The 20,712-nt window shown below is 41.2% G+C and overlaps 1 protein-coding gene across 13 annotated transcripts in view; it reads left to right on the top strand.

The window, feature by feature from the left end:
- SCN8A (sodium voltage-gated channel alpha subunit 8) overlaps positions 1-20,712 on the top strand; it is a 211,908-nt gene that overhangs the window by 149,352 nt on the left and 41,844 nt on the right. For all 13 annotated transcript variants that reach the window (XM_032284637.1, XM_032284579.1, XM_032284605.1 and 10 more), the window contains 6 exons: positions 1,184-1,422; positions 12,731-12,904; positions 15,241-15,597; positions 18,418-18,888; positions 19,412-19,529; positions 20,071-20,225. In XM_032284637.1, the coding sequence (XP_032140528.1) occupies positions 1,184-1,422; positions 12,731-12,904; positions 15,241-15,597; positions 18,418-18,888; positions 19,412-19,529; positions 20,071-20,225 (1,514 nt within the window). The remainder of the gene's footprint in view (positions 1-1,183; positions 1,423-12,730; positions 12,905-15,240; positions 15,598-18,417; positions 18,889-19,411; positions 19,530-20,070; positions 20,226-20,712) is intronic.

The raw sequence follows: 20,712 nt of genomic DNA, 5'->3' as shown, positions 1-20,712 counted from the left end.
AAGAAATCTATCCGAGTGGGCTCCTGCTTCATCTGGGGCAATTCCTGGTTTATTTTCTATATTGGGGATCATGTGAGATCTTGTTTGGAAAAAAACAGGTTCTGCTTCTAAAAGAGACAGAGAAGATAAGACAAAGGACAGAAAGAAAAAGGAAAGATGATGACCCGGGAAAGGAAGGAGGAAGAAGATATAGAAAGAAAGAGAGAGGCAAAGGATGAGAGCAGGAAAGGGCAAAGGGGCAAGAAAGGAGATGGGAGGAGACAGAAAGAGGAAGGAAGGGGGAAAAGGGGAGAGTAATGTGGTTTGTATTTCTAACTTGACTGTGAGCTGTAAACTTGTTGAGGGTGGAGACAATAACTTGTACTTCTTTGAGAACGTAGCAGATGTGTTTTACGTGTTGGCTTGGTTGATGATGCTAGTTCTGCTGATGAAGATAATAACAATAGCAAACAATTCCATGGCACTTTTTATCTTCCAGAGTATTCTAGGGCACTTTACATATATTTTAGCTCATTTAATTCTCATGGCAAATCAAAGTAACTTGTTCAGGGTCCCACAGTTAGCAAGTGTCTGAACTGGTATTTGAACTCAAATATGTCTGGCTTGAGTTCATGCTTTTGATGGCATCTCTGACAATAATTGAATAGTAAAGTGTATAATAAAGTACCTACCATTTATTGAGGACTTACCCTGTGCCAGGTACTGTGCTGACTGCTTTCCAACAGCGTCTCATTAAATCTTTAATCAAACTCACATCAAAATGAGGTTACAGGACTCATACAGTCCTGTAACCTGTAAATTGATGCTTTGTTTTACAGCTGAGGCAGATCAGCAGAAGTCAGTTACCTTGCCTGGGATCACACAACTTGTAAGCATTCAAGCCAGTTGAGGCCAGAGAGTCAGACCTGAGAGGCCAAGCTCCTGACCTCTGTGCTCTACCCCCATAACTGATGGGTTGAGTTTCATTTGTAAACTTAACCCATCACTTATTAACAGGGAGGCAACTTGTATGGATCATGCCTCCTCTCTAACTTAGAGAGAAGGAAAACACTTAGGAATATCAGTGCTCAAACAACCTTGATTCCCTATTAATAATGGTGATAATGACTGTGAGGGTGAGTAGTGTGTCCTCCTGGTTTTCTCAGTGTAATTGAGGGGCCATCTTTGTTCTTACTTACTATAGAACTGGAAGAGTCTCAGAGAAAGTGCCCGCCATGCTGGTATAAATTTGCCAACACTTTTCTCATCTGGGAGTGCCACCCCTACTGGATAAAACTGAAAGAGATTGTGAACTTGATAGTTATGGACCCTTTTGTGGACTTAGCCATCACCATCTGCATCGTCCTGAATACACTGTTTATGGCAATGGAGCACCATCCTATGACGCCACAATTTGAACATGTCTTGGCTGTAGGAAATCTGGTAAGATGGAACACTGTCTCCCAATATTAGGATTGGAATGTGTTTTGCCTGTAGGACATCTTTTTCTGGTACTGAAAGCTGAAGTTTCTTTGAAAAGAAAGTAATAGTTAATTGGAAGATGAATGCCTCCACATATGCCAGGGCACCAGCTGCTTTTCTGCTAACTGTTGTGATCCCTTTCCTCTTTCTGCAGAACTTTGAAGACGTCATTTAGGAGCTATTGGCAGAAAACCAATGTTGGTGACAGAATGGGAGGTCTGGTACAGTGGGCTGGTTTCAGCAACCTGAGCCAAGGACTTCTAGATTTTTTCCTCATTCTGTTTCTCACATTGATTCCTGCATTACTCCAGCACATCAGTTCTCCTTTCACCTTAACCACAAAATAGGGGTGCCCTTGTAGTATATTACATAGAACTACGGATTTGCCTGCTCTGTCAGGCCTTAGTTACCTAAATAGGGACTATTTATGGGGAAAATTTCCCTCAAGGCTGGTTTCCCCCTCCAGTCCAACTTCTGGGCCATTATCCAGTTTCTGCCATTAGTTGATCGTTGCCAAATTTATTTTAATGTTAGCTCAAGTTCTGTATTTATTATATAAAGATAAGTGTGTCGTTTTTAAATGATAGACTACAAAGTGTGTATTCTGAAATCAAGTAGCTATGATTTCAGGATTACGTGTTTTCTTTACTGCAAAAATCAAGGGTTGATTGAATTTTGATAGATAGCAAAGAAGTAGTTAGAAAGAATCCCCTAGGTCACCTGGGCCCCCTGATTCCTTAGGTGTTATACCACAGGCATGTCCAAATCTAGCTGTTACTCTTTATTAATAATTTGAGCATGATTTCTGCCCAGTGTTTCTTGTGTGTACTCTCTTTCTCTCTCTCTTTCTCTCTCTCTCTCTCTCTCACACACACACACACGCACGTGCGCGCACACACACACACACACGCACACACACACACACACACTTTTGACCTTAAGTCCTATTGTTAAACCATTAGGGCATTATGATATCATTTTCATTTCTCATTCTGAAAACACATGACAAAGATATCCTTTGTAGCCAACTGTGTTTCCTGGTATACATCCAAGATGATTCTGTGGTCTTTCCAGTCTCCATGTCTAGGGTTAGTGACATGCTCCAGGCTCTCTGCTATGATCTAAACCCTTGTGTGCAGTCCAGTGGAATGCCTGTAGTCTTGAAATGGGACGCTCCCACAGGCTGTCCAAGAAATCTGCTGACTGGCCCTGAAAGGTGCCTGTGAGTGGGCACATGCCGTGACTGGCTGACATAGTACCTTGGCCATCAAGTAGAATTTTAAAACTGTCAACAATATCATATAGATATAAGCTTTATTTTAGTAGCCAAGAGTTAAGTAATGAGAAATATGTCTTGATAATTTTTATTGTTGCTGTTGGTGGTTCTGTTTTCCCTGTAGAGTTTTGTTTTTCTCAAAATCTTTACTTTTCCTTGCTTTTTACAGAACCAGTCTTTGATTTTCAAGGGATTTTGAGAGACTTTTTCACCTACCCCCTCGAACTCCAGTCATACTAGGCTAGCAAATGATGTTATTTTTCCTTTCATGAATATTTAGAGATTTAGGATGACACTTAAATTAGAATAGTGAGTATTCAGAAGACTTTTCTCAGAACCATCAGTAAAGTAAGCGGACAGAAGAGAAGGTCGGCACCTAATATTCAGGGACTCCATGAGATGAACCAACCCAGAACTAAGTTCTAAAATAAGAAAGCTCTTAGGTGGCAAGAGTTTTCAAAGGGCAAGTAAATGTACCATTAGCAGTGGGAGGGGGAGTAGTATATGGTCCAGCATACTTCGTTCTAGATGTGAGGGTAAAAGGAAAGAAATCAAGAATGGTGCCTAGATGTGGGGGGTTAATGACTGAGGAAAAAATGGAATGACTGCAAAGGAACTGGCTTGACGTGTAAAATCAAGAGTTCTGTTTTGGGCATATTAAGTGTCTATTCACTGAGTGGAGATGCCAAATAAGGAAGTTGGGTATGTGCTGGACCTCATGAGTGTTTTCTGGAAAATACCAGGAACTCAAAGATACGCTTTGCTGCCAATCAGTATTACCACTGAGTTTGGCAGAAAGAACACAGAATTAGAAGTCAGAAGATTTGGGTTTTGGTTCCTATTGGATATTGTATAACTTTAAATAAGTCATTGATTTCTGTCCAGAAGTGTTTCTTATCTGTAAAGTTAGGATAATACCATGTCATCATTGGTTGGAAAGATAAAATGAGAACTATACAGAAGTCTTTGAAATAGTTAAAAGTACCTTATAAATCTTAGGAACTCTGTTAGTATAATTCAGTAGGAGAATTTTCAGAGATTTGAAGATTTGGGTAGAGCCTTTGACTGAACCTGAGAATTAGAGGATGAAAAAAATGAGACTGACTTGTGAAATAAAGTACGGCGTTGTCTTATGGCTGGAATGTGAGGCTTTTCCTATAGCCCTGATTGTCAGTTAAGTTGTCTTTGTCTATAGACATGCAGAAATATGTTTTTATTTTTTTTATTTATTTTTATTTTTTATTTTTTTTTTTTATTTTTTTTTTTTGAGACGGAGTTTCGCTCTTGTTACCCAGGCTGGAGTGCAATGGTGCAATCTTGGCTCACCGCAACCTCCGCCTCCTGGGTTCAGGCAATTCTCCTGCCTCAGCCTCCTGAGTAGCTGGGATTACAGGCACGCGCCACCATGCCCAGCTAATTTATTGTATTTTTAGTAGAGACGGGGTTTCACCATGATGACCAGGATGGTCTCGATCTCTTGACCTCATGATCCACCCGCCTCGGCCTCCCAAAGTGCTGGGATTACAGGCTTGAGCCACCGCGCCTGGCAGAAATATGTTTTTAAAGAAAGATGAGAACCGTCTTGTGCAAATATAAGATCCCTGCCTCTTCTGCCCTCCCCCAAAGAGAAAATAATAAAGAACCTTAGAGATAATTCAATCCAATCCCCATGTTTTATAGAGGAAATTGAGGTCTAGGGAAGCTGTGTGACTTATACAACCGTTGTGTTACATAGTAGATAAATATAATGATTCTTTTCTTGCCTTTTTTGCAACTAACTGAATAGAACAGTAAGTTTAGGAGGTGACTTTTTAAACATTCTGAATCTTATAGGGAAGTTTCAAGTACAGTACACAACTTTTTTTTTTTTTAACAATAAAAGCCTTATCACATAGCCTTATCACCCCCAAATACTTATAGTGTGTATTTTTTATAAACAAGTACATTCTCCTACCTAACCCTAGTATAACTGTCAAAACCAGGAAATTAACATTAACACATTACAACCATCTAATTCTCAGGCCCTATTCAAGTTTTACCAACAATTCCAGTGGCATCCTCTATAACAAAAGGATGCAGTTTTAGGATTGCCCCATTACGTAGAGATGTCACGTCTCTTTAATTCTCTTCAGCCTGGAGGAGTTCCTCAGTCTTTCCTTGACTTTCATGTCTTGACATTTTGAAGACTACAGGCCACTTGTTATGTAGAATTCCCTCAGTGTGGGCTTGTCTGATGCTTTCTTATGATTAGATGCAGGTTCTGCATTTTGGTAGAAATATCGGCCGGGTGCGGTGGCTCACACCTGTAATCCCAGCACTTTGGGAGGCCGAGGCAGGTGGATCACGAGGTCAAGAGATTGAGACCATCCTGGTCAAAATGGTGAAACCCTGTCTCTACTAAAAAAATACAAAAAATCAGCTGGTGGCGCGTGCCTGTAATCCCAGCTACTCAGGAGGCTGAGGCAGGAGAATTGCCTGAACCCAGGAGGCGGAGGTTGCGGTGAGCCGAGATTGCGCCATTGCACTCCAGCCTGGGTAACAAGAGCAAAACTCGGGCTCAAAGGGAACGCCAAAAAAAAAAAAAAAAAAAGAAATATCAGGTAAGTGAGACTATCTTCTTCATGTTGTATCTACCAGTTGGCACACAGCTTCCATTTGTCCCACTACTGGTGATGTTCATTTAATCACTGGATTAAATAGGTATCTGCCAGGCTTTTCACCTATAAAGTTACACTTCTTTCATTTACACTGAGTCCTCACTTAACGTCCTCAGTAGGTTCTCAGTTCTTGGAAACTGTGACTTTAAGCTAAATGATGTACTGTATAACAAAACCAGTTTTACCATGAGCCATTTGGAATGAACAAGAGTTAAGTTCCCATGGCATACGATACATCGTGTGGCTTACAGTTGATGTGTTCAAGAACCTATTGAGGACATTGAGTGAAGACTTACTATATACTTAATCAATATTTATGAGGAAGACACTTGGAAACTATTTAAATTTCCTGTTCATTCAGATTTTGATTTCTTCCTTTATTTATAGCAGTGTGGACTAATGGTTTTCTATTTTATCTGAGTTATAATCCATTTGATGTTTAGACGTCCTCTGATGTGGCCAGTGGGAGTCCCTACAAGCTGGCTTCTGATCCCTTTGACATGTCTTCATCACTTCCTGGCTTTCTGGTACCACAAGATATTCCAGGCTACTTTCGTGTTTTTCCTGCCCCAGGGCTGGAATCAGCCATTTCTCAGGAAGCCCTGAGTCTTTTAGTGGAAAAATGGCATTTAGAAGTAGAGATCTAGGCTGGGTATCAGCTAGGGCAGGAGGATCGCTTATAGTTTGAGACCAGCCTGGGCAATACAATGAGACCCCATCTCTAAAACAAAATAGAAAAGAAAAAAAAAGAAAGAGGTAAAGATCTGAGGTCTAGGAATCCATATTGTCATGGGAGCAGTATGCAGCCCCTCTTAGGACAGGACTAGCTGTTTCTGTTGAGCTAGCTCTGTATATTGAAAACCATGAGCTGATCCTGTCACTTCCAATGCTAATTCAGCACTGCAGGATTCTTTCTAGTTTTCTCCCTTTCTATATTTGTAACTCCTGCAACAATAAGAAACCTCATTGCCACTATCTTCGGTATACTTATTTGATCAAAAAGCCACGGCTACCTCTTACAGCATAGGTACTCTGATCACCCTGTTCAGGCTCTGGGTGCCTCCCACCCCTTCCGCACCTGAGCCATGTCTCCTTGTGGACACCTCCTCCCAATCCTCAGCTCAGACTCCACACCACAAGATATTCCAGGCTACAAGATACACCAGGCCACCTCACACATGGTTTGCCCCACCCTGCTCGGACCCTGATGCCTCACAGTAGGATTTCACCTTCATGAACATCCTTCTCACCCCACACCAGGCTTTCCCCACAGATAGAAGCTCTGTTTATTCTATACAGACTCTTAACATTCCTCACCAGCCCACCCCTCCTCATCCTGCTAAGACTACCACCTGCCTTCATGAACACTCCTGGAAGTTCTCACCTTGCTCAGTGGCTTTATCCCAAACTAGGCGACACCCTCCTCACCCTGATGAACTCTCACACACTCACTGTCCACCTCCCTGTTTGGATACCTTCCTCACCCCACTCAGGATCTGACACCCCACATCAGGCCTTCCCCTACGAGTCCCTCCTCAGCTCACCTGACTCTGGCACCCTTTTTGGGTCTTGTCCTGCAGGGAGTCCTTCCTCAGCCCACTCTGGGATCTTCTCCTGAGGATGCTATCTTTACCTTGCTTAAGCTCTCACTGTGTCTGCTAAGTCCCCCACCCCTCAAGTGTGGACATCCTCCCATCCCACTTGGCCTTAACACCTATGTGGGGTAGCCGCTTCTCATCCCACTTCTGGCTGCCCGTCCTGGACTGTCCCCCAAAGCAGATGCCTCTCCTTGGCCCGCACAGGCTTTGACAGCCCACAACAGGATGTTCCCCTGCATGGACCTCCTTGCTCCCTTCCATGTCTGACTCCCCTTGCTGAGCTGCACCCTTCCTGGGGCTCCAGCACTGGGTAGCAGCCTCCCTTCACCTGCATGCCCACTTACAGCCTTCAGCACTGAGTGATTCAGGGGGAGGGGGATGGAAAGAGGAGCTAGGGCTTAATCTGACATGTAAGTTTAAGTTCTCAGATTCTAAGCAAAAGAAAAAAAGCAGAAAATTATTTTCCTCCTTCACCAAACATACGTGAATGTTATCATTTCTTAACTAGATTTCCAGCTAAAAGGAATTCTTTTCAGATTTTCATTTTTCTTTCATCTGTGCTTCTATAGCCCCATATGGACACTTCTATTTAAATACTTATCACATGATTTTTTGTTATTGTCCTGTCCCCTCCTGGTTGGGTAACCAATCATTTTAACTTGCAGAGGTCTGAGGAGGCCCTTACAGTTTTAAAACTAGGACAGTCCTTGTCAACAGGTATGAGCTGATCACCCTAACTGGAGATGCAGGATGCAAGACTTCAGTGTGAAAACTGGAAAACCAGGATGAGCTGGTCACTTACCTTCTGGTGACTGAGTTTCTAAGGAACCATTATTTTTCATGGTCACATATTGGATTTTTTTTTAATGTCTCTATTACAATACACATAAAACTTTTAATCAATTGAGTTTGATTAACTTTGGGAGAGGATCTACTACAGAATAGGAGCTGATGAGCCCCTTTCTGAATATAAAGAGTAGAGCATGCCAGATCTACATGCTTTCTAATAAGCCTAAATTTTGTCTGCAGATGCAATTAGGGCCAAAGGATGTGTGTGACTTCCCCCCAGACCCTTCCCAAACCTCATAGTGACCCCTAAGTGAAATATACCCCAATGTTAGGACTATATAGGCTTTACTTGGTGACTGGCATTACAAGTTATCAGGCACATGCCCAGGGGCTTGTCCAAACTAGGCTAGACATGGCTCATGCCTGTCATCCCAGCTTTTTGGGAGGCTGAGGCAAGAGGATTACTAGAGCCTAGAATTTTAAAGCCGCAGTGAGCTATGATCATGCCACTGCACTCCAGCCTGGGCGACAGAGCAAGACCCTATCTCAAAAGACAAAACACAACAAAACTCAAACTAGAAAGATATGATGACTGTGAATTCAGACTATTTTATAGAGAATAGAGAACCATTGTTTTGTAGAATACTGTGAGAAGCTCAGGACTCCTTTATACTCTTAAATAAAAGTGCTGTGTCTATTGGTACTTACCATATTTGAAATTAAAACTGAGAAAATTTCTAAACATTCATTTTGTAATTAAAGAATTACAATAATATAACTAGGTGAGTCCCAGCTACTTGGGAGGCTGAGACAGGAGCATAGCTTGAGGCCAGAAATTTGATGCTGAAGTGCTCCAGGAACACACCTGAGAATAGCCATTGCTTTCTAGCCTGGGCAACGTAGTGAGACCCCATTTCTCCAAAAATAAAAAAAATAACCAGACATGCAGCTCATGCTTATAATCCCAGCCATTCAGGATGCTGAGATGGGAGGATCACTTGAGCTCAAGAATTCAAGACTATCCTGGACAACATACCAAGACCCCATCTCTAAAATAAATAAATAAATATTACAATAATACACCTGTTACACATGAACATAAATAACATATTGATAGGGGAATATTTTCTAAGAAAAACTGGAAGAATGGCATTGTTTGACATTTTGCAAATCTCTTTCATGTCTAGTTGTGTTTTTTTGGTTTTGTTTGTTTGTTTTTTGAGGCAGAGTCACATTCTGTTGCCCAGGCTATAGTGTAGTGGCATGATCTTGGCTCACTGCAACCTCCTCCTCCTGGGTTCAAGTGATTCTTCTGCCTCAGCCTCCCAAATAGCTGAAATTATAGGTGCCCGCCACCATGCCTGGCTAATTTTTGTATTTTTAGTAGAGACAGGATTTCACCATGTAGGCCAGGCTGGTCTTGAACTCCTGATCTCAAGTGATCTGCCCACCTCGGCATCCCGAAGTGCTGGGGTTGCAGGCGTGAGCCACTGTGCCCAGCCTGATGATGTCTGGTTTAATGGAAGATAGCTAGATTCTCTTTTTCTGCTTCTACATTCAGTGTGTTGTGATGTGTTATTTTAGCTCCAGTATAGGAAGAAAAGTTAGCCTCACACAGATATGTACAGTAGTCCTCTCTTATCCAAAGGGGATACATTCCAAGGCCTCCAGAGGATGCCTGAAACCTCAGGCAGTACCAAGCCATACACACACATATACACATATATGTATGTATGTATGTATATTGTGTGTGTGTGCGTGTGTGTGTGTGTGTATATATATATATATATATATACACACATGTGTGTATATTTGTATATGTGTATATACACAGTCACGTACCACATAACATTTTGGCTAATGACAGACTGCATGTCTGACAGTCACAAGATTATATACCATAAGATTATAATGGAACATATATAAAAACTTGTTATATGCCATTTGATATTGTCCTGAAGTAGGCAAAATGACTGATGTTAAGAAAAGGTGTTAGTACATTTGGTTTTCCATATTAAACATATATATATGTATAAGGGCTAGGTTTGTGTAAGTACACTCTATAATGTTCACACAATGACTGAATTGCCAACAATCCATTTCTCAGAACATATCCCTATCATAAAGCAATGCATGACCATACTGTGTTCTGCGAATCTGATAACCAAGATGGCTACTAAGTGGCTAAAAGGTAGTGTATACAGCATGGATACACTGGGCAAAGAAATGAGTCACTTCCTGGGAGGGATAGAGTAGGACGGCTCAAGAGTTCATCGTGCTACTCAGAACAGTATGCAATTTAAAACTTAGGAATTGTTTATTTCTAGAATTTTTTATTTAATATTTTTGAACTGCAGTTGGCAGTAGGTAACTGCAACTACAGAAAGCAAAACCACAAGTGGGGGGACTTCTGAAGTTGGAAAACAGAGGACCTTGTGCCTGCTGCATAAGAACATAAATTCTAAGGTGAATATTTGATGACATTCAGGAGAGCAACACTGTCTTGGTAATGTTACTACAACAGAATACCATAGACTGGGTAATTTGTAACGGACAGAAATTTATTTGGCTGACAGTTATTATCAGGCCTTGCTGCCCAACACTGTTGCATTGGGGATTAAGTTTTAACACATGACCTTTGGGGAACACATAAAAACCATAGCAGACAGTTATATATAATTGCTGATACACTGCATATAATTCTTCCCTTTCTCCTCCTTGGGAAGCATATCACAGTGCAAAGAAGAGCAACATCGAATAACCTAAATATGCCCTTCTCAATTTTTAAAAAAGCAGTTCCTTCACACAACTAATAGTTATAGATGTATTTCGACATACACCCAACTGAAGGCAACACGCCATGTGTTGAAACAACATGGTGGCTGACCTTTGTCACAGACAATTCCTGGTGCTGAGGGCCATTCATCCTGGTGACAGGCAACACCACGTAACTATGTCATTGTTGATTTCCCTTAGGAACCAGAGTTCCCACAGTGTAGATATTCCATGGTCAGTTAGCCAGTGCTTGTTCGTGAGCACTTCCTATGTGTTTACAAAGAACCAGTGGGATGAAAATCAAGTCTCTAGTTAGTGTGTTAGGCAGACTAGCATTTTATGTGAAGAAACCGCTAATGGGTTTACAGTATGGGTGAAATGTATGTCAGGATTTGATGAGCTGTCTCTACCTTCTCTGAACTCACTCAGAGGGATGTTCCATCTATAGATGCTTAGCTTGTACCGTGAACTTTGATTTTACTTAACTGGATCTCTTTGGGGGATTTGTTTTTCAATTTTAGGATACTGCATCTTCAATTTAGAAACATGAGGAACTACGGAAAACCATATGAACACCAAAAACCTATAGCTCACTTATCCATTTTGATGTATTTCAGTCATCATTCTGTGTTGTTTTAATTCAGTATATTTCCAAACAGCAACTATAATCTAAGTATTTTTTACTATTTTTCTTTTTGTCCTTAGACTATATCTTCAGTTTAAGGAAACTTAAACTGTTTCCTATGGAAACTTGGTGAACAGGTAGTTACAAGTACTAAGATATGACAGTTTTAAATCTGTTGTAAAAATAAGTCCTCTCCTCTAAAAACGTAATAGTCAGTAAGAGTCTGATGTTACATGGTCAGCCTAGAATGAAGGAATTGGTTTGTCAAAACTGGCATTCATGGGATTTGACCTTCATCCTGCATGTCACCTCCTAAAGCCTGCAAGATACAGAAGGTACCAGGAAGTGTAGGTATTCTGTCTGGCAGAAAAGTGGGAGACATATAATATAGGGAAGATGTCATTTTTACACACAATAAGCTACCAATCTAAAACATTTATTACATCATTGATTATCATGTTGAAAAAATCAAAAGGAAGCACCAAAGTCTTTAATAATAGGAAAATTATTTGAGAGTATTTACCCAATAGAATTTTATTTATTTATTTATGATTTATTTATTTGATAGGTCTTGGTCTGTTACCCAGGCTGGGGTGCAATGACACGATCCACTGCACTCCAGGTTGACTCACTGCAGCCTCTGCCTCCTGGGCCAAAGTGATTCTCTCACCTCATCCTCCCGAGTCCCTGGGACCACAGGCACGCACTACCATGCCCTACCAATTTTTGTATTTTTTGTAGAGACTGGTTTTCTCCCTGTTGCCAAGGCTGGTCTCAAACTCCTGGGCTCCAGTGATCTGCCCATCTTGGCCTCCAAAAGTTCTGGGATTACAGGAATGAGCCATCGTGCCCAGCTGCCAGTAGAATTTTATACAGGCAATAGGAGTGAGAGTTGGGAGAACTGTGTAGCAACATGCATAGAGTTATATAAGTGAAAAATCAGACCCAAGATATTATGTATTCTATGATTTTCCAACTCTGTCAAAATACATGTGTATTTGAAAAAAAAAAAAAAAAACAAAAAACAGAAAGAGTACATAGAAATGATAGTTGTATATTATTTTCTACATTTTGCACATTTTGGGAATATTCTATACTTTCACACCTTACAGCAAATGTCTAGGTTTGGTAAGACATATAATGTCAAATTAGCATTAATACTTTACTTTTCTAATCTAATTATAACGAGTGATTTTTTTAAGCAAACATCGCATTCAAATGACTGCTGACCCTTTGAGAAGAGTCACATTGTGTAGTATTGTCATTGCGTAGAATATTTTCTCAACTGTACTCTTGAACAGTGTCAGTTGAGTGGTTCTAGCAACAAAGATTGGAACTTTGGGGCTGGGGACTTCATTCAAGAGGAAAATAAGATTTTCCTGCATCAGGTGGGGTGCTCATGAGACATCTAGGTATTGACATCTTCAGATGTAGAATTTAACTAAGGTTAACTCTTGAGGTTTCTTGGACATGTTGTATTCAAAAATAATAATAAAGGCATTCTCTTTCTACTATTTCTTTTTCATACCCCCTGCATCGTCCTATTTAGGTTTTCACTGGAATTTTCACAGCAGAAATGTTCCTGAAGCTCATAGCCATGGATCCCTACTATTATTTCCAAGAAGGTTGGAACATTTTTGACGGATTTATTGTCTCCCTCAGTTTAATGGAACTGAGTCTAGCAGATGTGGAGGGGCTTTCGGTGCTGCGATCTTTCCGATTGGTATTCCATATTTCTCCAATTTCTTTTAACATTTCCTATCTTGCAGCTACTAGAAAGAGTTTTGCATAAATTAATTTCATGATTTTAAAAATATATAGTAACTGTATTTTACTCCCAATTGCAGTTATTTGGCTTAGCTACTAAAATACTGAAAATGTTCCTAAAATACCTGATATAGAAGTTAGTTGTTAAAAATCAATAAGCAAATAGAAATCAATTTTAAGAATTTCTTCAGAAAATGCTGCTTAATCTAAGAGATGTATAAGATGATAAGTGAAAAATAGGACCCAAGATACTGGATGAAGAAAACGAACTCTCCCAAGGGCCAATGAGGTCTAATTTGGGTTTGCTAGTGAATCTATTTTTTTTAATCTGAAGATCTCCTTGAAATGGCAAGAATTTCTCCTTGTTCAAAAATGACTTTCTTCATTTCTTTGATCATGATAGATAGCCTTCCAAAAAATGAGAATAAAGTAATGTTTTTTAATACAGATGGTCCCCAACTTGCGATGGCTCAACTTACAATTTTTCAGTGTTACTTTGTGCAAAAGAGCAATACATGTTCAGTAGAAACCATACTTTAATATACATACAACCATTCTGTTTTTCTCTTTCAGTATAGTATTCAGTAAATTACATGAGCTATTCAATACTTTATTATAAAATGAGCCTTGTATTAAATGATTTTGGCCAACTGTAGGCTAATATTAAGTGTTCAGAACATGTTTAAGGTAAGCTAGGCTAAGATGTAATGTTCAGTAGGTTACATATATTAAATGCCTTTTTTTACTTACAGCATTTTCAACTTACAGTGGGTTAATTGGGACACAACCCCATCGTAAGTCAAGGAGCATCTGTATTATATTGAAATTAGTTGTTGAACATTGGCTTTATTTCCCCTGACGTTAGCTAAAAATAAGTTTTTATTAATGTATTTGAGGTAGTTAATGTTTACGTTACTAAAATGACTCTGCAAGAATAGTTCATGGTATTACACATTCATGGTATTACATGAACAGCTACCTATGAATATAAGCATAAGTGATATCCTGACAAATCCCTCTGAGAAACTGAGCCACCTTGGGGGTATCCCACTCAGACAAAGGTCACTACTGCTTCCCTGGCATCAGAATTGCCTCAGATTTTTCACTCCCTATTGGGAAAATAAGCACTTGCAGCAGAAAAGATTAAAGGTTTCTTCATTGAGATATTCAGCAATTCTAAGACAGAATTGGAAAAGAGTGAAACTCTTTGTAAAACAGAGATTTCACTCGGTCCAAGTCACAAATAACATCTGCCAAATTTCTGAAACCTCTGTTAACTACTCTTTGGTTAGGATCCAGTCCACAGTGGACTTTTTGATAATAGTTATTATCTAGGTGGCAAAAGAAAGGATTGAGAGAAGGCTTTGAACTTACATATTTTTTTAATTTTTTTATTTTTATTTTTATTTTTTGAGACGGAATCTCGCTCTGTTGCCCAGGCTGGAGCACAGTGGCGTGATCTCGGCTGACTGCAACCTCCACCTCCCAGTTCAAGTGATTATTATGCCTCAGCCTCCCAAGTAGCTGGGATTATAGGCGTGCACCACCACACCTGGCTAATTTTTGTGTTTTTTATTAAAGATGGCATTTCACCATGTTGCCGAGGCTGGTCTCAAACTCCTGGCCTCAAGTGATCCGCCTGCCTCAGTCTCCCAAATACTGAGATTACAGACATGAGCCACCGCACTCTGCCAGTATAGGCTCTTTTCATAAGATGACTGATGTATGTGGAACTGCCCCTGTTTGAGAGTTACACTTTTCCTCCAAGTTATTCGAAGCATATCACAAAGGTTTTTTTTTAAAAAAATCAGCCATTGATTATTTATTGGCAAGGAAAAGAGATATCTAGAATTTTTTAATGTTTGCTTTTTTAAGGAGACAGATTTTTTACACTCTCCTTACCATACTAGTCTTTTGGTTTCCTACAAACAACATTTTCCTTCACTTGTCCTGTGAGAAGTCAAGGGAAAATCAGCAGGAAAGGGATGTGTTCACGTGTGGGTTTTGAAAAAGCAGATTGACTCAGATCTAAAGCAAGGGACTAAGGCAGTATTCCTGGTTCCTAGTTATAAATGTTTCATCTACTGTGAAATTAATCAGTTTTCCCTTATTTATGTCTCAGTCTCTCCCCCATTTAGTCTGAGACACTGTGAGAAAGTCCTGGGAATTTCCCAAGGGTGCTCAATAAATGTAATCCAATCGTACTAATTTTATGTTTTTATTTTAGCCATGTGGTGAGAAAATTGATTGAGTGTCATGTGTTTTTTTTGTTTGGGTTTTTTTTTTCTTTAGCTCCGAGTCTTCAAATTGGCCAAATCGTGGCCCACCCTGAACATGCTAATCAAGATTATTGGAAATTCCGTGGGTGCCCTGGGCAACCTGACACTGGTGCTGGCCATTATTGTCTTCATCTTTGCCGTGGTGGGGATGCAACTCTTTGGAAAAAGCTACAAAGAGTGTGTCTGCAAGATCAACCAGGACTGTGAACTCCCTCGCTGGCACATGCATGACTTTTTCCATTCCTTCCTCATTGTCTTTCGAGTGTTGTGCGGGGAGTGGATTGAGACCATGTGGGACTGCATGGAAGTGGCAGGCCAGGCCATGTGCCTCATTGTCTTTATGATGGTCATGGTGATTGGCAACTTGGTGGTTAGTACTAATTTGTAGATATTTTTGTTCTATACCCTGAACATTCTACCCTTGGCCCAGAAGCCCAGTCTGGTTAGTCCTTCTACTGCCCATCATGTTTGTTGATGTTTTATTCCTTCTTGGCCCAGGAACCCTAAGGTACAAATGAAAGAGAGGAAACAGATACTTACAGAGTGCCGACTTAGTCATGACCCCCACAACTTGTCAACCCTTTTCATACAGTAAGAAAGCAAACTCAGCAAAATTAAGTGACTTCCCCAAATAAATATAGAGCTTATATTTGAACCTCGACTTCAAAGTCTGTGCTCTTTCACCTACAGAAGCCTTCCTTTTTCTTAACCATGATTTCTCATCTTTGGCACTGTTGACATCTTGGGCTGGATAATTCTTTGTTGTGGACTGTCCTGTGCATTGTAGGATTTAGCAGCATCCCTCCTGGCTCTACCCACTAGATGCCAGTAGCATCCTCAGAGTTGTGACAACCAAAAATGTCTCCAAACACTGCCAGATGACCCTGGGGGGCAAAATTGCCCTCCATTGAGAGCCACTGCTCTAAACCATCTTAGAGTTTTATTTAATTTATATAAATGACAAACCACTTTCTTGCTTTACTTTGATCTGTCCACCTACTCTCTTCTACCTCTGTGTTTAGAAGAGTCACCAACAGATCTTGACACTTTGTTTCTTGAAGTGTGATCTGAGGACTAGCGGCAACAAGATCACTTGAGAGTGTGTTAGAAATCCAGAATTCTAAGCCCCAAATCAGAACTACTGAATTAGAACCTGCATTTTTAACAAGATCCTTATGTAACTCATATGTACACTAAAGTTTGACAAAGAACTGTCTTACAGATCAGGCCCCCAATCCCATCTGCAAGTGCAGGGCAAAGAGGACTGGAAGAAGACAAGCTTATCTGTCCCTTACACGCTCATCCACATTAGTTCTCTTCCCTTTTCTGCCATAGAGAAGCATGACAGTAAAAGGTTCCTACTTCCCAGCCTCCGAACCAGCTACAGCTATTCTGTTCTTCCATTTGACCTACAAAAAATAGCTACTGTAATGTTTAATTCTTCCTGTTCTCCATTCCCAACCACCTTTCCCTCAGTCCTAATCCCTCCAGTCTTCTCACTCCTGCAGTGACTATAACAATGGCTTCCTGATAGGTAGTGTGTTCAACATCTCCCAGCCCTGACTTTGCCACCCTTTCTTCACTCTCCTGTTCTCAGTTGTGTCAAAGACATATCCCATGGCTGTCTCCAGATACCCGAGCATTTGACAAAAATCAGCTGTTACTTCTACCCCCTGATGACACTTTCTAAGCTCCCCTTTGCCCAGTAATCCCTCTGCCCGTCTAGTTTCTAGGAACCTGTAACTTTGGATTATTTTCTGTCTCTTTTCCCTCCATTCCCAGTAAATAGCTGATATGTCTTAAATGCATCCTTCTTCATAGTATATCTATGGAAATCTTTCTTCATAGTATCTAAGATCTGCCCCTTCCTTTGCATTTCTATAATTCATTTAGTACTTTATAAAAGTGCGGTCCCAAGGCCACCTGCATCATAATTACACAAGTTTCACTCGTAAGAAAAGGCCAAGTCCTAGGCCCTACACCAAATCTACTGAATTCGAATCTCTTAGAGTAGGCTAAGGAAATATTTTTAACAAACATCCACATCCCTCACTCCCTTAGATTCTAATGCATGCTAAGATTTGGGATTTCTGTAGCCTAATCCAGACCCTTATGAACTCATGCATGTAGCAGCCACCTAACTTCTGTCCTTCCCTTCTGTATGTAGCTAGTCTGAATGACTTTTTCAAATCTCTGTCATCATCTGTGACTCCTTTACTCAAGAACCAGTAGTGGATCTAATTAAATAAAATTCAGATCCCTCAGCCTGGCCTTCAAAGCCCTCTCCAACTCACCTGCATTTTACCAACCATATTCCTTTTTAATTCTACAAATGGTGCAGATAATCCAAAAACTTATAGTTCATTTATTGTTTCCCCCCTCCCACTCTGCACATCACTGTTATCTCCACCTAAAATGTGTGCCTTACTCTTCTTCCCAAGTATGACAAAGTAAGGACCAAGTATAAATCAAGAAGTGAGCACCTCTCCCACTCCTAAAAAGTAAGTCTTAATAAAAATAATTAATCTTAATGTTCAATGTAGTAAAATAGGAGATTAAAACAAAAACAAATAAAGCTTGTATCTGATGGCTTGACATTTGGCTATGCAACAGAACATAAAAGTCACCATCACTGTCTTGAAAAAGCGATTTTATTTTTATAAATGTTAGGAAAACAAAATTTATTCTTAAAATATCATAACATGAAGTACATTTCAGTTCTTGATTTTGTTGTATGAAAGGATGGCACTTCAAGCCTAATTTTTTTTCTGACATGGGTGCTCTAAGACAGCTTCTGCTCGTGAACACGTGGCATCTATGCTCTTCGTGACCCTCCCCAGTAATTACATTCACCTTTTTATTTTCATTTTGGGGAAATTTCCTTCCAAAATGGATACAGCTTTGGTTTTTTCTGATTATGAGAAGTAATATATTTTGGGGTACATATATATAATATGTAAAACTATTAAAGACCCAAGAAAAGAGGTGCTAAACTCCTTGTATTACAACCAAAAACAAACACATCCCCACCTGGTGACATGAGCATTTAAAATACTATGTGGGCCAAGCACAACACAACAGAGCCTCTTTGAGTCTGTCACGTAAAGTCCATTGGCTTCCAGTTTGCAACCCTGTATCTGGTGGATAACTTTCCTACATTTGTTCCTTTTTTCCAATGCTACTGGCATAGGTGCTGAACCTGTTTCTGGCCTTGCTCCTGAGCTCCTTCAGTGCAGACAACCTGGCTGCCACAGATGACGATGGGGAAATGAACAACCTCCAGATCTCAGTGATCCGTATCAAGAAGGGTGTGGCCTGGATCAAACTGAAGGTGCATGCCTTCATGCAGGCCCACTTTAAGCAGCGTGAGGCAGATGAGGTGAAGCCTCTGGATGAGTTGTATGAAAAGAAGGCCAACTGTATCGCCAATCACACTGGAGCAGACATCCACCGGAATGGCGACTTCCAAAAGAATGGCAATGGCACAACCAGCGGCATCGGCAGCAGCGTGGAGAAGTACATCATCGATGAGGACCATATGTCCTTCATCAACAACCCCAACTTGACTGTGCGAGTACCCATTGCTGTGGGCGAGTCAGACTTTGAGAACCTCAACACAGAGGATGTTAGCAGCGAGTCGGATCCTGAAGGCAGCAAAGATGTAAGGTCCCAGCCTAGAAACAGCCTTGATCCTGTGTGAGAACAAACAGGGTGCTGTCAGCCTTGGGCATTGTTTCAAGTATGGGCTTGGTAGAGAGATTCTGGAATAACCAATTTATTTTGAGAACTAATCCCACCCTCCCATTATCATTCTAGGCCTTTCCTAGATGAAGTGGATTCCTAAGATGATCCTGGGCCCACCTCTGTCACTTCTGGATCATGTGGGTCAGAGGCTGGAATAAGCCCTCCAGTACTTCCTTGCCATTCATCTGACCTATAACCCTGAAACCAACCTATAGCCACATTTAGCTTTGGGTGGGTCACTGTCTTGGTTTTGATGTTATATCCCATCCGGACAGAAGTTTTGAGGGCCTGTGGATATAGTTTGCTTATCATGAATTATAGTAAGAATTCTAGAGAAAAGTCAGAGCTGGCGCATCATCCCCGCCAGAGGCAGAGTTCTCAGTGTATAATGGGCATGTTGCTGCAGAGCTGCCTGATCTCCCTTTTCCTTGCATGTCTAGAAACTAGATGACACCAGCTCCTCTGAAGGAAGCACCATTGATATCAAACCAGAAGTAGAAGAGGTCCCTGTGGAACAGCCTGAGGAATACTTGGATCCAGATGCCTGCTTCACAGAAGGTGAAAGGGGGCGAGGAGGGGATGGGCTTGGGACATTCATGTTGCTCACAGACACAGTTCCACCAGGGCTAGTGGTGGACGAGGGGCGGCTCAGTGGCTATCTTCATAACTTTGCCCCCACCCCACCATTTTGAAGGAAACTTAGATTGTTTCCCCTATTTGTATCTGACAAGTATATAACAAGTTTCTATTCTCACACTTGTCATTGTCCGTTTTCTCTTGGCATCAGCCCGAAAGCTTCCATTAGAGAGGCTTGTTCTGTCATGGCTGTGCCTGCCTCCTGACTACACTTTCCTCCTCCCTCTCACTGCTTCTTTGTAGGACATCTTCTTGACTCCAGAGGGCCTTGCCCCGTTAGCCTTTGCAGCATAGCCTCAGCCCTGCCACCCTCTCCATTTCTGAATCAAACATTCTGATTCAGCCACTGTCCTCCCAGCTGTGTGGTGGGGCAGCACCCGGCAGGGCCTGGGAGATGGAGGAGAGGGCAGGTCTGGGCGGGGCACATTTCCACGGTCTGACCTGCCTCTCCCGCTGGTGCCAGGTTGTGTCCAGCGGTTCAAGTGCTGTCAGGTCAACATTGAGGAAGGGCTAGGCAAGTCTTGGTGGATCCTGCGGAAAACCTGCTTCCTCATCGTGGAGCACAACTGGTTTGAGACCTTCATCATCTTCATGATTCTGCTGAGCAGTGGCGCCCTGGTGAGGTCCAGGGGAGTGTGCGATGAGGGATTGGCTGGGGAAGGGTATAGAGAAGCCAGCGGGAAAATGCTAAGGCCCAAGCCCAGGGGCTCTGAAAACAGATTGCCTGTGGCCCCAAGAATAGTGATCTGTTAAAGTTCTTTGGGCTGGTGCTTTGAGCCTGTGGGATTAGAGTCCACATTGTTCACATCCTGATCCTCTATAGATTTAGCACTATCCCCATCATGTGTCCCCACTGCCTGGTTTACCCCATCCTTAGCAGCCCCTAAAATGAACTTCCCTCTCTCACCTAATACCCCAAATCTTTTGTTCTTTGCTTTATAGTTACCCAGGATGGGAGGGAGGTATTCCTCCACTCACCATCCCTTCACAGCCTACTGGATTTGGAGAACCCATGGCATTAGCAAGTGTTTAGAGTCAGATCCCTGATACAAAGATTATTTATATTCACATTGTCCTAAGTGCTTATTAATCAGTGAAACATACA

The sequence above is a fragment of the Sapajus apella genome, unplaced genomic scaffold (assembly GCF_009761245.1).
Source record: "Sapajus apella isolate SASKATOON/1434 unplaced genomic scaffold, GSC_monkey_1.0 scaffold2, whole genome shotgun sequence".
NCBI classification, from domain to species: Eukaryota; Metazoa; Chordata; class Mammalia; order Primates; family Cebidae; genus Sapajus; species Sapajus apella.
This window is presented reverse-complemented; position numbering and strand designations above follow the sequence as displayed.